This window comes from Prionailurus viverrinus, chromosome C1, assembly GCF_022837055.1.
Source record: "Prionailurus viverrinus isolate Anna chromosome C1, UM_Priviv_1.0, whole genome shotgun sequence".
Lineage (NCBI taxonomy): Eukaryota > Metazoa > Chordata > Mammalia > Carnivora > Felidae > Prionailurus > Prionailurus viverrinus.
The window spans coordinates 143,233,317-143,247,182 of NC_062568.1; the positions used below are offsets into that span (position 1 = coordinate 143,233,317).

The 13,866-nt window shown below is 36.3% G+C and overlaps 1 protein-coding gene across 3 annotated transcripts in view; it reads right to left on the reverse strand.

The window, feature by feature from the left end:
- Positions 1–13,866, reverse strand: part of RPF1 (ribosome production factor 1 homolog) — a 39,603-nt gene that overhangs the window by 23,170 nt on the left and 2,567 nt on the right. For all 3 annotated transcript variants that reach the window (XR_007155135.1, XR_007155136.1, XM_047873247.1), the window contains exons 3-5: positions 11,894–11,974; positions 5,915–6,010; positions 5,168–5,321 (exon numbers count right to left, since the gene is read on the reverse strand). Coding sequence is in view for 1 of the 3 variants with exons in the window: in XM_047873247.1 (XP_047729203.1) it covers positions 5,168–5,321; positions 5,915–6,010; positions 11,894–11,974 (331 nt within the window). In the remaining 2 variants the exon portion in view is untranslated. The remainder of the gene's footprint in view (positions 1–5,167; positions 5,322–5,914; positions 6,011–11,893; positions 11,975–13,866) is intronic.

Here is a 13,866-nt window from a genome sequence, read left to right on the forward strand (position 1 = left end):
TCCAGCGTGTAGCCCAATGCGGGGCTTGAACTCACAACCCTGAGATTAATGAGTCACACACTTAATCAACTGGGCCACCCAGGCACCCACTCCCCCTATGTCTTTTGATTGGAGTATTTACTCCATTTACATTCAGAGAAATTATTGACAGATATGCATTTAGTGCCATTTAATACTTGTTTTGTCATCGTTTCTGGAGATTTTTCCACTCAGTTCCCTTTAATAATTCTTTCAGGGCTGGTTTAATAGTCACGAACTCCCTTTAATATTTCTTTCAGGGCTGGTTTAATAGTCACAAACTTCCCCATTTTTGTTTGGGGAAATTCTTTTATCTCTTCTATTCTGATAGCCTTGCTGGACTATTTTTGGCTGTAGGTTTTTCCCATTCAGCACTTGGAATACATCATGCCACTCCCTTCTGACTTGCCAAGTTTCTGTTGAGAAAGCTGCAGCTAGCCTTATGGGTCTTCCCTTGTTAAGTCAGGGATTTCTTTTGTCTTGCTGCTTTTAAGATGTTTTTATTAGTATATTTTGCAAGTTTAATTACAATGTATCTTGGTGTTGGACTGCTTTTGATTTTGATCAGAGTCTTTCATTTTCTCAACCCCAGTGAGTATCCTTATGATTGTTGCTTTAAATTCTCCAGCAGACATGTTACTTATGTCTGTTTCACTTGTTCTTTCACTTGGGATTAATTCCTCTGTCTTGGCATTTTTTTTCTAGGTCTCTGCCTTCTTCTCTGTGTTAGAAAAGCCCTTTAGGTTTCCTGCTTTTGAGAGTAATGGCTTTATGAAGAAGAGGTCCCATAATGTCCAGGGCCTGGCACTTGAGGGAATATCTCGTGTGTGCTGTGTGCGCTCAGTTGTGTTTTGGCTGCTCTATCCTTCAGGCCAGTCATCTGCAGAGGCTGGCCTTGCCTGCAGGGGGCAATGTTTAGTACTTGGCCAGAATGTGGTCAATTTTCACTAGGTGTGCTCTGATCTGCTTATCAAATGAGACAAGATACTACTTCCACTAGAACTGAAGCCCTGCGGAGCAATCAGATAGGGAGATGTGGTATGGGCGGGGGTTTCTGTTGGTTTACTGGGGAAGGAGCTTGTGGCCTTGGGACTCATGCAAGCTTGACCAAGAAGGGCAGTACTGTTATTAAGGCTTACTTCAAATGCCACCTCTTTTTACACAGTTAACATTAAGCTTTAAATCTCAGCTGTCACTGTTACTTAACTATATATAGCACTTGTCACTGATTTGAGTTATAATTATGTAAATGACTTTCTTCCCAACTAATCTGTTAACTTTTGGAAGATACATTTGTTTCTGATAAATACTAGTGCCTACCACATACCAGATGATCAGTAATGTTTGAATTCCTTCTTTTCAAAATTTCCTTCTTTTCAAAAATTCATCACAGGTTCAACTTCTTGAGGTACAGCCAAAAGTATTTCTGGATCATTTGCACAATGAAAAAAATCACACTCATGGGAGCTAAGAGAGGTAAAGGTAATTTCTTCCAACCTAAATCAACACTTCCAACCTAAATCAAATCTGCAATATCAAACAAATTGCAGATCCCCAACTTTCTAGGACATTGCAACTCAATTGTGGTTTCTGTCAAAACTACAAAATCCAAAATAATCCTTTCCTACGTACCCACATTGTACAAAAAGCTTTACTTATTCCTAACATAAATTCCTAACTAATTCCTAACATAAATCCTGAAGAATAGGAGTTCATTATCCCTATTTTAGTAACAATGAAAAGAGGTTGAGAAAGGTTAGGTAGATAAGCTCAAATTTCAGAGCTAGGTGGCAGATCGTAACAGGTGGGACTACACCTGTGCCCAAGCCCTAATGCATACAGGTATTTTGTTATGATGACTGGGGCAAAAAGGACATTTAGTCCCCAAAGGCCAAGAAAGCAAAACAGCCTACAAGCTGCCAAAAGTATAGGACAAAGACGTACCTAACTCAAATTTCCATTTAGAAATAATCAATGGAAGATGTTAGGTGTCTCCAGGAAAAACTTCCGCGCTTTCTCCTATACCATAACATTTACTAAAATGCTCACAACAGGACTAAGGTATTATGCCTTAAGAAACATAATACCTTAGGGGCGCCTGGGTGGCTCAGTCAGTTAAGCGCCTGACTTCAGCTCATGTGTGATCTTACCATTTGTGAGTTTGAGCCCCGCATGGGGCCTGTGCTGACAGCCCAGAGCCTGGAGCCTGCTTCAGATTCTGTGTCTCCCTCTCTCTCTGACCCTCTCCTGCTCACACTCTGTGTCTCACTTTCTCAACAGTAAATAAACATTAAAAAAAAAAATTTAAAAAAGAAACATAATACATTTAATGTGGTCTTTGTGGGAAACCTGAAGATTTAGGTATCATTTCCTATTTTAAAAGATGAGGAAACCAAGTAGCTAAGAAACTTGACAAAAGTCACACGTAATGAAGTCTGTATTTAACATTACATCTGCCTGACCCAAAGCCACCAGACTCAGTTTAGATAGTTGACAAAGCTCTTTTCTAGAGTTAAGTTGAAAATTTACAAGCCACTCCCACCATTTGGCACTACTCTTTTACACAGCAGCCCTTCCGTATCTTGTCATGCCCCATATTCTAATTTCCCAAAGGCTGTACATCCTCAATTCTCTCAAGTTTTCTCCAAGTGTCATCATTAGGGGTCATGATTTGTTATTTGTAAGCCCATGTTAAGTCCCTAGGAATCATACACCATTTCTATTATGCGCTTACAAATTAGTCTCCCTTTAATTATTTGACATGTTTTTTTCTGGATCATGGCATATATTAACCAGCAGTCCTCTTTCTCCCTCCTTCCTCCACTTGCCTGTCTCATATATCTTCCCCCAGAGTAGCAAAGTCTCCTTTACAAGTTTGTGCACATAGTCTTTGAAGCCAGGATATCTGATCTTATTCAGAGTTTCTAGGCCTTATCTTACAAACTTTTTATCCAAGATGGACTTCCAGGGCCCCCCAGCAATCTCCTCATTAGTCTTGAAGACCATTCTCTGTTAACAGAGAACACAAAAGCAATTTAGGAGGTCTGCTTTCCTAGCTTGTTTCACCAATAATTTGCCATTAACTCATTACTATATATCAATTAGAAAAGAAAATGAAATATCTCTGAAATTATAAAAATCAACATCCAGGCAGGATTATACTGATACAAACTCTATTCATTAGGACTTTTAGAAACTGCTGCATAATTCTATACTCAAAACTTATAATCCTGGGACACCCATACACACCTGTGTGCATATATATATTTAAGTGTATAGGAGAAGCAATCTCATATTTGGATTACTTCATTAGCCTGGTTATTTCCTTAATATAAATTTGGTCTGTGTACTGATGGTATCTTAATCTAATGGTTAACTTACCCTACAAGGTGTCCAATATGGTAATCAGAAAAATATTAATACATTTTGAGTAAAAAGACAATACAATTTTATAAGGAAAAGAGAACATAGCTTTCTAAAGGCAATAGATGGTGTAAGTGAAACGCAGTATCCATATAAAATAGCTCAGATAAAACAAGGATACAATGTTTATTCAACTGATGAATACCTGCTGGCAGCCTTAAAATAATGATGGTTTTTTTAACTGCCAAAAATAAAAGAGGAACACAGACCTTGCCACTTTATTTTGGGAGGTAGTTTTAAGAAGGCAGCAACTACATTTTTAAAAACAGACCTCTTCTGGAATAGTTAAGTATTCAAGAGATTTTAGTTATTTTGGTACATTAACCCACAATCCAAGCCAAATTATAATATGGCCAAAAAAACATCACATTACAAAGCTAGCTTTAGTCTATTTTGGTCTCTAGAAAGCAACTCGTACAAGTGGATAACGTCTTTAACTTCTATTGAAAATAGTAAAAACCATAAAAGTTATCTAGATTTTTAAAAAATAGCTTTGACACCATTTTTTTTAAAGCAGTGTTCATTGATTAAAAAAAAAAAAAAAGTTATCCTGGCAACAGGAAACTCCTGTCCCTATTTTTTATGAATCCTTAATAATTTTAAGAATTTGACCCATTCAACTGATCATCTTTAAAATTAGTGATCTCACAGCCACAATTTGATAAATAAGTAAAACAACAGCAACAACAAATATAGGCATTCTTTATATGATCTCATTTCTGCAAACAGGAAAAAATACCTTGGTTTCAAGTGACACAGTCACCTAGGATCTGAGACTCACAGAAAAAGGATAGAGTATTCTTGGCATCTGAAACAGTAGTAAATACATAAAATGGGCTCATTACAAAAATGTAATCCTGTGATACCACCTCTGGTAACATAAAATCTAGCCATATCAAACTACTTGCAGATCCCCAACTGGGTCTGCTCCTTAATGCCTCTGCCATTACAAATGGTCTCTCTGCATTGGGCACTCTTCCTCTGCCTTATTCACCTCATTCGCCCATATTCACCAAACTGAGTTAAGCATTTTTTCCGGTCAAGTCCTTCCTCCCTGATATCCCCAGGGCAGATTTTTACCAGAGTGTGCACTGTATCCTGTATTTCTCTTTAACTGTACTACCCACTCTACATTTTTGTTAGTTTACATGTCTATTTTCTCCTACTAGATTATGAACTCCCTAAAGCTCTTGTTTATCTCTGCACCTTTTACTAAGGACTAAAGTAATGTCTTGGCTATAGCATTTGCTTGAATATTTGCTAAATGAAAAAAATAGTTTATAGATTCTTGGATAGAGATACATAATTTTCTTGTTTAAAAAATTATGTTCTTTTCATATAAAAATGATTACAATACTCTAATATAATACAAAATAATAAAATATAAAGAAAAATAAATAAATTTAACCTGCACTTCCCTTTGAAAACCTTCATGGGTAGTGTGAGGGAGGGAGTGAGAGGAGGGTTATTGTGTATGACAACTTTCACTATCACTAAAGGAATCACTGCTGTCTTTTGGCTCAATGGAATCTGTATCTGCATGGGGGCCATTGTACATGCTTGCATGGATGTTGATTACAGTGCAGTATCAATAAACTCTTGTCATATACTGTAAAAAAAAAAAAATTATGTTCTGAAAGTTATAGAAAACATTTCCTTATTCTTTTAAATATGTTTTAAAAGGGGGTGAAGGTGAGACAGGAAAACTTTAATAAAGAAAGGATACTTGGTGTTTTACGATCTTCATTAATAACGATCAGATCTGTGAAATCTCTTGAAATGCACTGTGGAATAATTTTTTTCAGAGCCAATCCCCTTCTGTAATAAACATGTGAGTTTGGTATAACTGTGGAGAGTTGTTCACAAAGTCGTACTGTTCTCTGCAAAACAAAATAATAGAAATCTTCTGAGGTGAAAAGGAATAAAAATTTTAAGTTGGTATACATTAATAAGGAAAGGAGCAATGATTGATATGTGTTATTAATAAAGAGCAAGGGTAGGGAAAAAAATGATATCTGAACAGTATTTAATCCTTTATCAAAGACTGACCATCCTAAAGCAGTGGTTCTCAACTGGGGGTGATTATGCCCCACTAGAGGACATTTGACAATATCTAGAAGCATTTTTTGGTGGTTATGACTGGTGGTAATAGTAGGGGACAGCTGGTAATGGTATCTAGTGGGTAGAGGCCAGGGATACCGCTAAATATCCTCTAATGAACAGGGCAACCCCCATAATAAAAAACTACCCAGCCCCAAATGCTAATGGTGTTGAGGTTGATAAACCCTATCCTGAAGAATCATGCTTAGAGAACCTACATCACATCACCAGTATTCATTTTATTTAGCTTACTCACAGGCATTATCTATTAAATTACTAATTAACTCAGATCTTCTGAAAAGAGTTCTTTTAAATAGTCTAAGTAATGTAAGAAAATTAAGAATTCAATAACTACACTGATAGATATGTTTACCCCATGAGGTCTATCTGATGTTGTGATGAGAATCTTGGGAGAAGTTTGTCTGTTGAAGTAAGAAGCAAATTCATCTGTAGCTTCATCATAAGCAACCTGTGAACAGAACAAGGATAATTTTATATCAAACACTCTACTGGGCCAGAATTTTAAAAGTAGCTCCAGCAGGATCCTATGACACTGACCTCCTTCCTGGCTGATAGGGGATTTGAAGACAGCCAGGAGGGGCTTATATTAATGGTGACATAAAGAGGTTGGGTGATTTTCTACCTGTAGAATACAAGTATAAAACTGGAAAAAACTGTCAAAAACAATTTCAAGACACAAACTGAGCTGTGTTTTTTCTTGAAAAATGGCTAGGGCTGTGGGCAAGAACATCAGGAATCTTCCTTAGAACTATTCCATTTCTTCCATCAACATGGCTACAAAAATAGTAACTTTATCAACTTCGGGTCTGATGGTAGGCAAGAACCAGCAAACTTGAATCAAAGGTGGTAAACTGGATTTGAGGAGAGGTGGGTTTGAAAACCCTAGCTTTGCCAGTCTAAAGTTACTGGGCCAGTTCAGGGTAGGTGTGGATCAGCCAGAAATTTAAAGGAGAGCTCTGGAAATGTAAGAGCCATAGAGGAGCTGAGATAATCTCTCTACAAATCCCTGGCTGACAGCTGAACTATACATAGGACAGACCTAAAAAACCAGTGCACACAAAAGGTGAGGGAGACTTGAAAACTGGTTGCAACTTTGAATGCAGTCCTCAACCCACAGGTAGCTCAGTTGATAGGGGCTCAGAGGCTCAAGGTATCTCAACACAATCTCTGCCCGAATCACTGGCTTATGATTGAGCCACACAAACACAAGGACAATCACTCAGGAGGCAGGTTAAAAATAACAATAAAACAAACAAGTGGAGACACAGTGCTGTTAAAGGAAATTCAACTTTTTTTTTAAATTTTTTTTTTCAACGTTTTTTATTTATTTTGGGGACAGAGAGAGACAGAGCATGAACGGGGGAGGGGCAGAGAGAGAGGGAGACACAGAATCGGAAGCAGGCTCCAGGCTCTGAGCCATCAGCCCAGAGCCCGACGCGGGGCTCGAACTCACGGACTGCGAGATCGTGACCTGGCTGAAGTCGGACGCTTAACCGACTGCGCCACCCAGGCGCCCTGGGAAATTCAACTTTTAATGTTTGTGGGCCTTGCTCCTGGGCTCCCAAGGAAGTTATACTTTTACCAAGGTCAGAATGACTTCGCCAAACTTCAGAGCCTGGGATCTATTTCTACCCCAAGCAAATAACCTAAAAGAAATACTTTAAACCAAAGATAAGAGTAAAAATCTCCCGGGGTGCCTGGGTGGCTCAAGTTAATCAAGTGTCCAACTCTTGATTTTAGCTCAGGTCATGATCTCACGGTTTGTGGGACCGAGCCCCACTTAGAGCTCTGTGTTGACGGCACAGATCCTGCTTGGGATTCTCTCTGTCCCTCCCCCACTCATGCTCATGCTCTCTCTCTCAAAATAAATAAACAAACCTAAAAAAAAAAAATTTAAGGAAATCCTACAAGCTGAAAGAAAATGACACCAGATGGTAACTTAGATCCAAGGAAAGGAAAGAAAAGCACTGTAAATGGTAAACACGAAGTTAACTATAAAAGACTTTTTGTGTGTGTTACATGTGTAAATTTCTTTTTTTAAAAAACAATGAGATATTAAAAAAAATTTTTTTTAACGTTTATTTATTACTGAAAGACAGAGAGACAGAGCACTGAGCAGGGGAGGGGCAGAAAGAGGAGGAGACACAGAATCCGAAGCAGGCTCCAGGCTCTGAGCTGTCAGCACAGAGCCCGATGCGGGGCTCGAACTCATAAACCACGAGATCATGACCTGCGCTGAAGTCGGACGCTCAACTGGCTGAGCTACCCAGGCGCCCCAACAATGAGATATTTTAAAGCAGAGATTACAACACTGGATTTATAACACAGACAAATGTTATATATGACAACAGCATGAACAAGAGTGAAGGAACAAAGCTATACTGGTGGAAACCTACTGTATTTACCAGAATCATGTCAGTATGTGCTGGAAGTACACTGTGATAAATTAAAGATGCATGCTGTAATTCCTACAGAAACGACTAAGAAAACCCTTAAATATATAACTTAGAAGATTAAGAGGTATTAAAATAGCATAATAAAAATACTTTTTTAATATAAAAGAAAGTCAAGGAGGAACACAATAAAGGTATAAAATATAGTGGGGCACCTGGGTGGCTCAGTTAGTTAAACGTCTGACTTCAGCTCAGGTCATGATTTCACGGTTTGTGAGTTTGAGCCTCGTGTTGGGCTCTGTGCTGACAGCCCAGAGCCTGGAGTCTGCTTCAGATTCTGTGTCTCTCTCTCACTCTGCCCCTCCCCTACTCATGCTCTGTCTCTGTCTTTCTCAAGAATAAACATTAAAAAAAAGTATTAAAAAAATATATAAAATGTAATGAAAAAAAGTAAAAGGGCAGATGTAAATATGACTACATCAATAGTTAACATTAAATATTAATTGTCAGGGGTGCCTGGGTGACTCAGTCAGTTAAGCGTCTGACTTGTACTCAGGTCATCATCTCACAGTTCATGGGTCTGAGCCCTGCGTTGGGCTCTGTGATGAGAGCTCAGAGCCTGGATCCTGCTTCGGATTCTGTGTCTCCCTCTCTCTCTGCCCTTCCCCCACTCACACTCTGTCCCTCTCTCTCTCAAAAATAAATAATAAACATTAAAAAAAGTTTTTAATTAAAAAAATACATACTAATTGTCAGACTGAATAAAAAAAGCAACATCTGTGACACTTTATTATTATTATTTTTTAAATGTTTATTTTTGAGAGAGAGTGAGAGAGCAGGGGTAGGGGTGGGGAGAGAGGATCCGAAGCAGGCTCTGCACTGACAGCAAAGAACCCAATGTGGGACTCGAACTCACAAACAATGAGACCATGACCTGAGCTGAAGTCTGACACTTAACTGACTGAGCCACCCAGATGCCCCTGTAAGTGACACTTTAAATTCAAAGATATAATCTGGTTGAAAGTAAAAAAGAAGAAATGAAGAAAGTAAAAAATGAAAAAAGAAGATATACCATGCAAACAGTAACCATAAAAGAGTTTAGGTGGCTATGTGTATATGAAACAAAATAGACATTAAGAAATATGGCTATGGACAATCGAAGGGATGGGACAATATGGGACACTGGATTAAGGGTCAATTGAATAAGAAGAGATGAATAATTCAGCAATTATAGTTGGAGGTTTCAATACTCCTCTCTCAGTAACTGATAGAAAATTCAGCAAGAATATAGAAAACATGAACACCACAATCAAACAACTTAAAACAACTCTTAATATACTTCAAAACAGCAAAATATACATTTTCCAAAGGAACACAGAACATTTTCAAGAATAGATCTTATCCTAAAACACAGAACAGTTCTTTACTTGAAAAGGACTAAAATCAAACAGAGTACGTTCCAGAACCACAATAAAATTGAATTAGAAATCAACAGCAGAAATATATGTGGGAAATCCTCAAATATTTGGAAATTAAACAACACACTTCTTGATAATCAATGAGCCAAAGAAGAAATAACAAGAGAAATTAGAAAATATCTTGAACAGAATGAAAATGAAAACACAACAAACATATCAAAAGGTATGAGATGTAGCTAAAGCAGTGCTTTGGAGGAAAATGATAGCTTTATCAGATTATATTAAAAAGAAAGAAAGTATAAAATCAGTAATGTAAGCTTCCATTTTAAGAAACCAGAAAAAGAAGAATAAATGAAACCTTAAATAAGTAAAAGAAACAATATAATAAGAACCGGGGGAAAACAATGAAATAAACATCAAGCAAAGAAAAAAAAAAAAAAAAAAAAGAAATTACCAGAAGAAATGAACAAATCTCCCATTAAAGGAGATACTTAGATTTGAATAATAATGAAGAAACACATCTTAAAACTGTGGGATATACCAAAAGTGGTACTTACAGGGAATTTTGTGGCCCTAATTGCTCACAACAGAAAGGAAGAAATAGAAAGGAAGATGAAAAATGAGTTAAATAAGAAGAATAAACTCAACAGAGTAACAGGAAATAAATTATAAAGATAAGGAGAGATATAAATAAATTAGAAAACAAAATTTCAAGAGATGATCAAAGAAAAAAGTAGTTTGAAAAGAGTAACAAAATAGATGTATCTCTGGTGAAAAGCCCAAATAAATAATATTAGGAATGGAAAGGGACATTTTTGCAGTCTCACTTAAAAACATAGATGTACATATTCTAAACAAAGTACTGACAAACCAAAACGTGTAAAAGATAAAACACTGTAATTAAATTGTATTTACCCCAAGAATGCAAAAGAGATTTAACATTAGAAGATCCATTTCATTTCCTACATTGGTACTATAAAGGAGAAAAACTACATATTTATCTCAATATTTGCAGAAAAAGTACATAATTATCTCTATTTTCAGAAAAAGGATTTGATAATGTTTCACATTCATTCTTGATAAAACAAACACCCCCCTCCCTGCAGCAAAAAAAGAAATAGATTTTCCTTAACATATAAGGAGAATCTACCATTAATGACACAAACATTAAACATGGCACGTTAGAAGTATTCTCTTTAAAACCAGGACCAGGGCATAGATGCCACTATTGCGTTTTCTATTTATTTCACGTTATGCTGGAGGCTCTAGTCAGCACAAAAGAAATAAATGATTAATGGATTGAAAGTTATTTGTAGAAATGATTAGCTAAACATGAAATGAAAACAATATTTAGACAAATTATTGGAGACGAATCTAGGTGATCTACTGTTTAGAAGATCACAGTCCAAAAATCAATTGTATTTTTATCAATCAGCAAATAAAACAATTCTCAATGAGATGTTGTTATTTACACTAATAAAAAACATAAGATAGCCATCAATAGCTCTAACAAGATTTATATGTACACCTTGCATGAAGCAAATTATAAAATTCACTGAATTACATTTTTAAAGACCTAAAAAGAGCAATATATAAATAGATCCCCTGAGTGATCTGCTTTAATACAATTTTTATAATTTTATATGGCAGACCAAAGGTCCAAAAAGAGAATGAACATTCCTGAAGAGAGAGATTTGAGGATGGAGGTGGGGAGGGGCATCTTGCTCTAATAGATAAACTTACCATGAAGATAAATAATTATAAAAATAAAGAAGTGATACAGTGACAAACTGACCAAACTGACCAATAGCCCAGAAAAAGGCTGATATTTTGTGTGTATATGTGGCACGGTGCTTGGTGCACTGACAGATGCCAAGTTCCTAAAACAGATCCCAGTACACAGCAGGCAATCAATCAACATTTGCTAGAAGACTGACTGACTGGCTGAATGAATGAATGAATGAATGACTATGTGAGGAAATAGGAAAGAATGTCAATAATTGTATGGTTTGAAAGCAAACAAACATAACCAAAACCAAATTCCCTGCACACACAAAAAAAATTTAAAACTTGATTCTCTCACCATACTGTAACAAACTATTTAAAGGGAAATGTGAAAAGTGAAAAGTGGATGATTATCTTGAAACCAAGAGTTTTATGAGGACACAAAAATATCAAATGTTATCCTTATATCAAAATTTCTAGTACTATAAAACTCTATAATGAGAAATGCTTTTCAAATGATATTAAAAACAACAGAAGTACTATAAATTAAATGACAAAAAGTTTACCTGGTCATAAAATATAATACATTTCTATAAAATAAGTAGAATCAGAGTTTTTCCTATAGCATTATTGAGAAATTCAGTTATGAAACAATCTATAGCAAATAATATACCAACATTATAGCTGAATCAGTCCATTACACAACTTCACCAGCCAGTACTTTAAATATCAACATATGAACAAATAATTTGTCAAATGTGGTCATCCAAATTTATTTAAGACTTCCAACATTACCTCTTCATCATTAGGGTCTACTATAGTTTCATCATGTACTCGCTGGTTGTCAATGGTCTTTGGTATAGGCTTTGGTGGAGCCTAAATTAAAAAAACAACAACAACAAAAAAACCAGATTAAGTTTTAGAAGGATTTTACATTAATAATTTTGCATTTGGGTTAGGGAAGAGTAACAGAAATCTGTAAATATTCCAAAGGCTCAATCTGTTCCTCATTTCCATTGCTGTATCAATCCTAATAATAATACTGAGTAAGAGGTTTTTTTTTTTTTTTTTTAACTCTAAGCAGAGACCTAAACATACTGGAAGAATTGCTAACTGAATGAAATGGTCTAAAACCATTCAGAAGTAGCAGAAAGAAGAAACTGTGATCAAAGTAATTATACACTAAGAAAAATATCAAATAGATTGGAAAAATTATAGTGGACCCTTGATCAACATAGATTTGAACTGTGCAGGCCCACTTATATGTGCATTTTTTATAGTATAATACTATAAGGGTATTTTCTCTTATAATTTTCCAAATAATATTTTCTCCAGCTTATTTTATAGTAAGCATACAAGGGCGCCTGGGTGGCTCAGTTGGTTGAGCGTCCAGCTTCAGTTCAGGTCATGATCTCACAGTTTGTGAGTTTGAGCCCTGCGTCGGACTCTGTGCTGATGGCTCAGAGCCTGGAGCCTGTTTCGGATTCTGTGTCTCCCTCTCTGTCTGCTCCTCCCCTGCTCATGCTCTGTCTCTCTCTCTCTCTCAAAAATAAACATTAAAAAAAAATTTATAGTAAGCATACAGTATATAATACATATAACACATAAATATGTGTTAATTCACTTTATGTTATCAGTAAGACTTCAGGCCAATAGTAGGGTGTGGGATTTTCACATGTGCTGGAGTGGAGTTGGTATTCTGCACCCCAACCCCCATGTTGTTCAAGAGTCAAATGTACAAAGGTACATATATATGGAACTTTGTTCCAATACTTTCAGAAAGCTCTTCAGAAATAAATAACAAGGGTTGCCTGGGTGGCTCAGTTAGTTGGGTGCCCAACTCTTGATTTCAGCTCAGGTCATGATCCCAGGGACTAGGGATTGAGCCCTGTGTGGGGTTCTACGCTAAGCATGGAGCCTGCTTGCGATTCTCCTCTCTCTCTCTCTCTGTCCCTCTCCCCACACGCATACATACATGCACACTCTCTCTAAAATTAAAATTTAAAAAAACACCAGAAGTAAATAACCAAAGCTACAAATCTATCTGCTGAACTCGTAATTCCAGTTTGAGGCATTTATGGTAAGGTATGAAAGAGAGAAGCAATTTATGAACAGCAAATACAGCAAACATCCAAAAACAGGGTAAAGACTGTGACACTTCAACATAATGGAATATTGTTAGAATTGGCAATCATGTATACGCAGCTTAGACGAAAAAAACTGTGTAAATGAAATGCTACAGAGCAGGAATACAGAACTGTAAGCGTATACTGACTAAAACAAATTCAAAACATATGGTTTTGAATGTTAGCAGAGATAGGAAGAAATAAGAACTGCTAAACTCTTCAGGATTTCATTTCTTATTACTCTATGAAACAAATATTAAGTTTTAAGTAATTTTTTAAAGGAGGAAGTTCTAGGAATTCATTTTTTCAGTCCAAAAACAAGAATGGTGATATATCCAAAGGTGATTGGCATATTTGCTATAACTGGCTGATTACTGAGAGTTAAAAGAGAATAACTGCTGATAGAATTCTGCAGGTTAAAAGTCTAAAACTGGCAATTTCATGTGATTTAACCTAGTCCTATTAAGAGAAGGCATGAAAAGGCAGAGTGTTTAGTTTGCATATAATCTTTACATTTTTCATTTTCCTCAAAAATGCTTATCATTCCTTGGTACCTTATCTTAAGAGACAGTAGAGGAGGAAGAGTTGTATGTTCTAAAAATTTTGCAAGCACAAATCAAAATCTAACACTAGCTATAAATA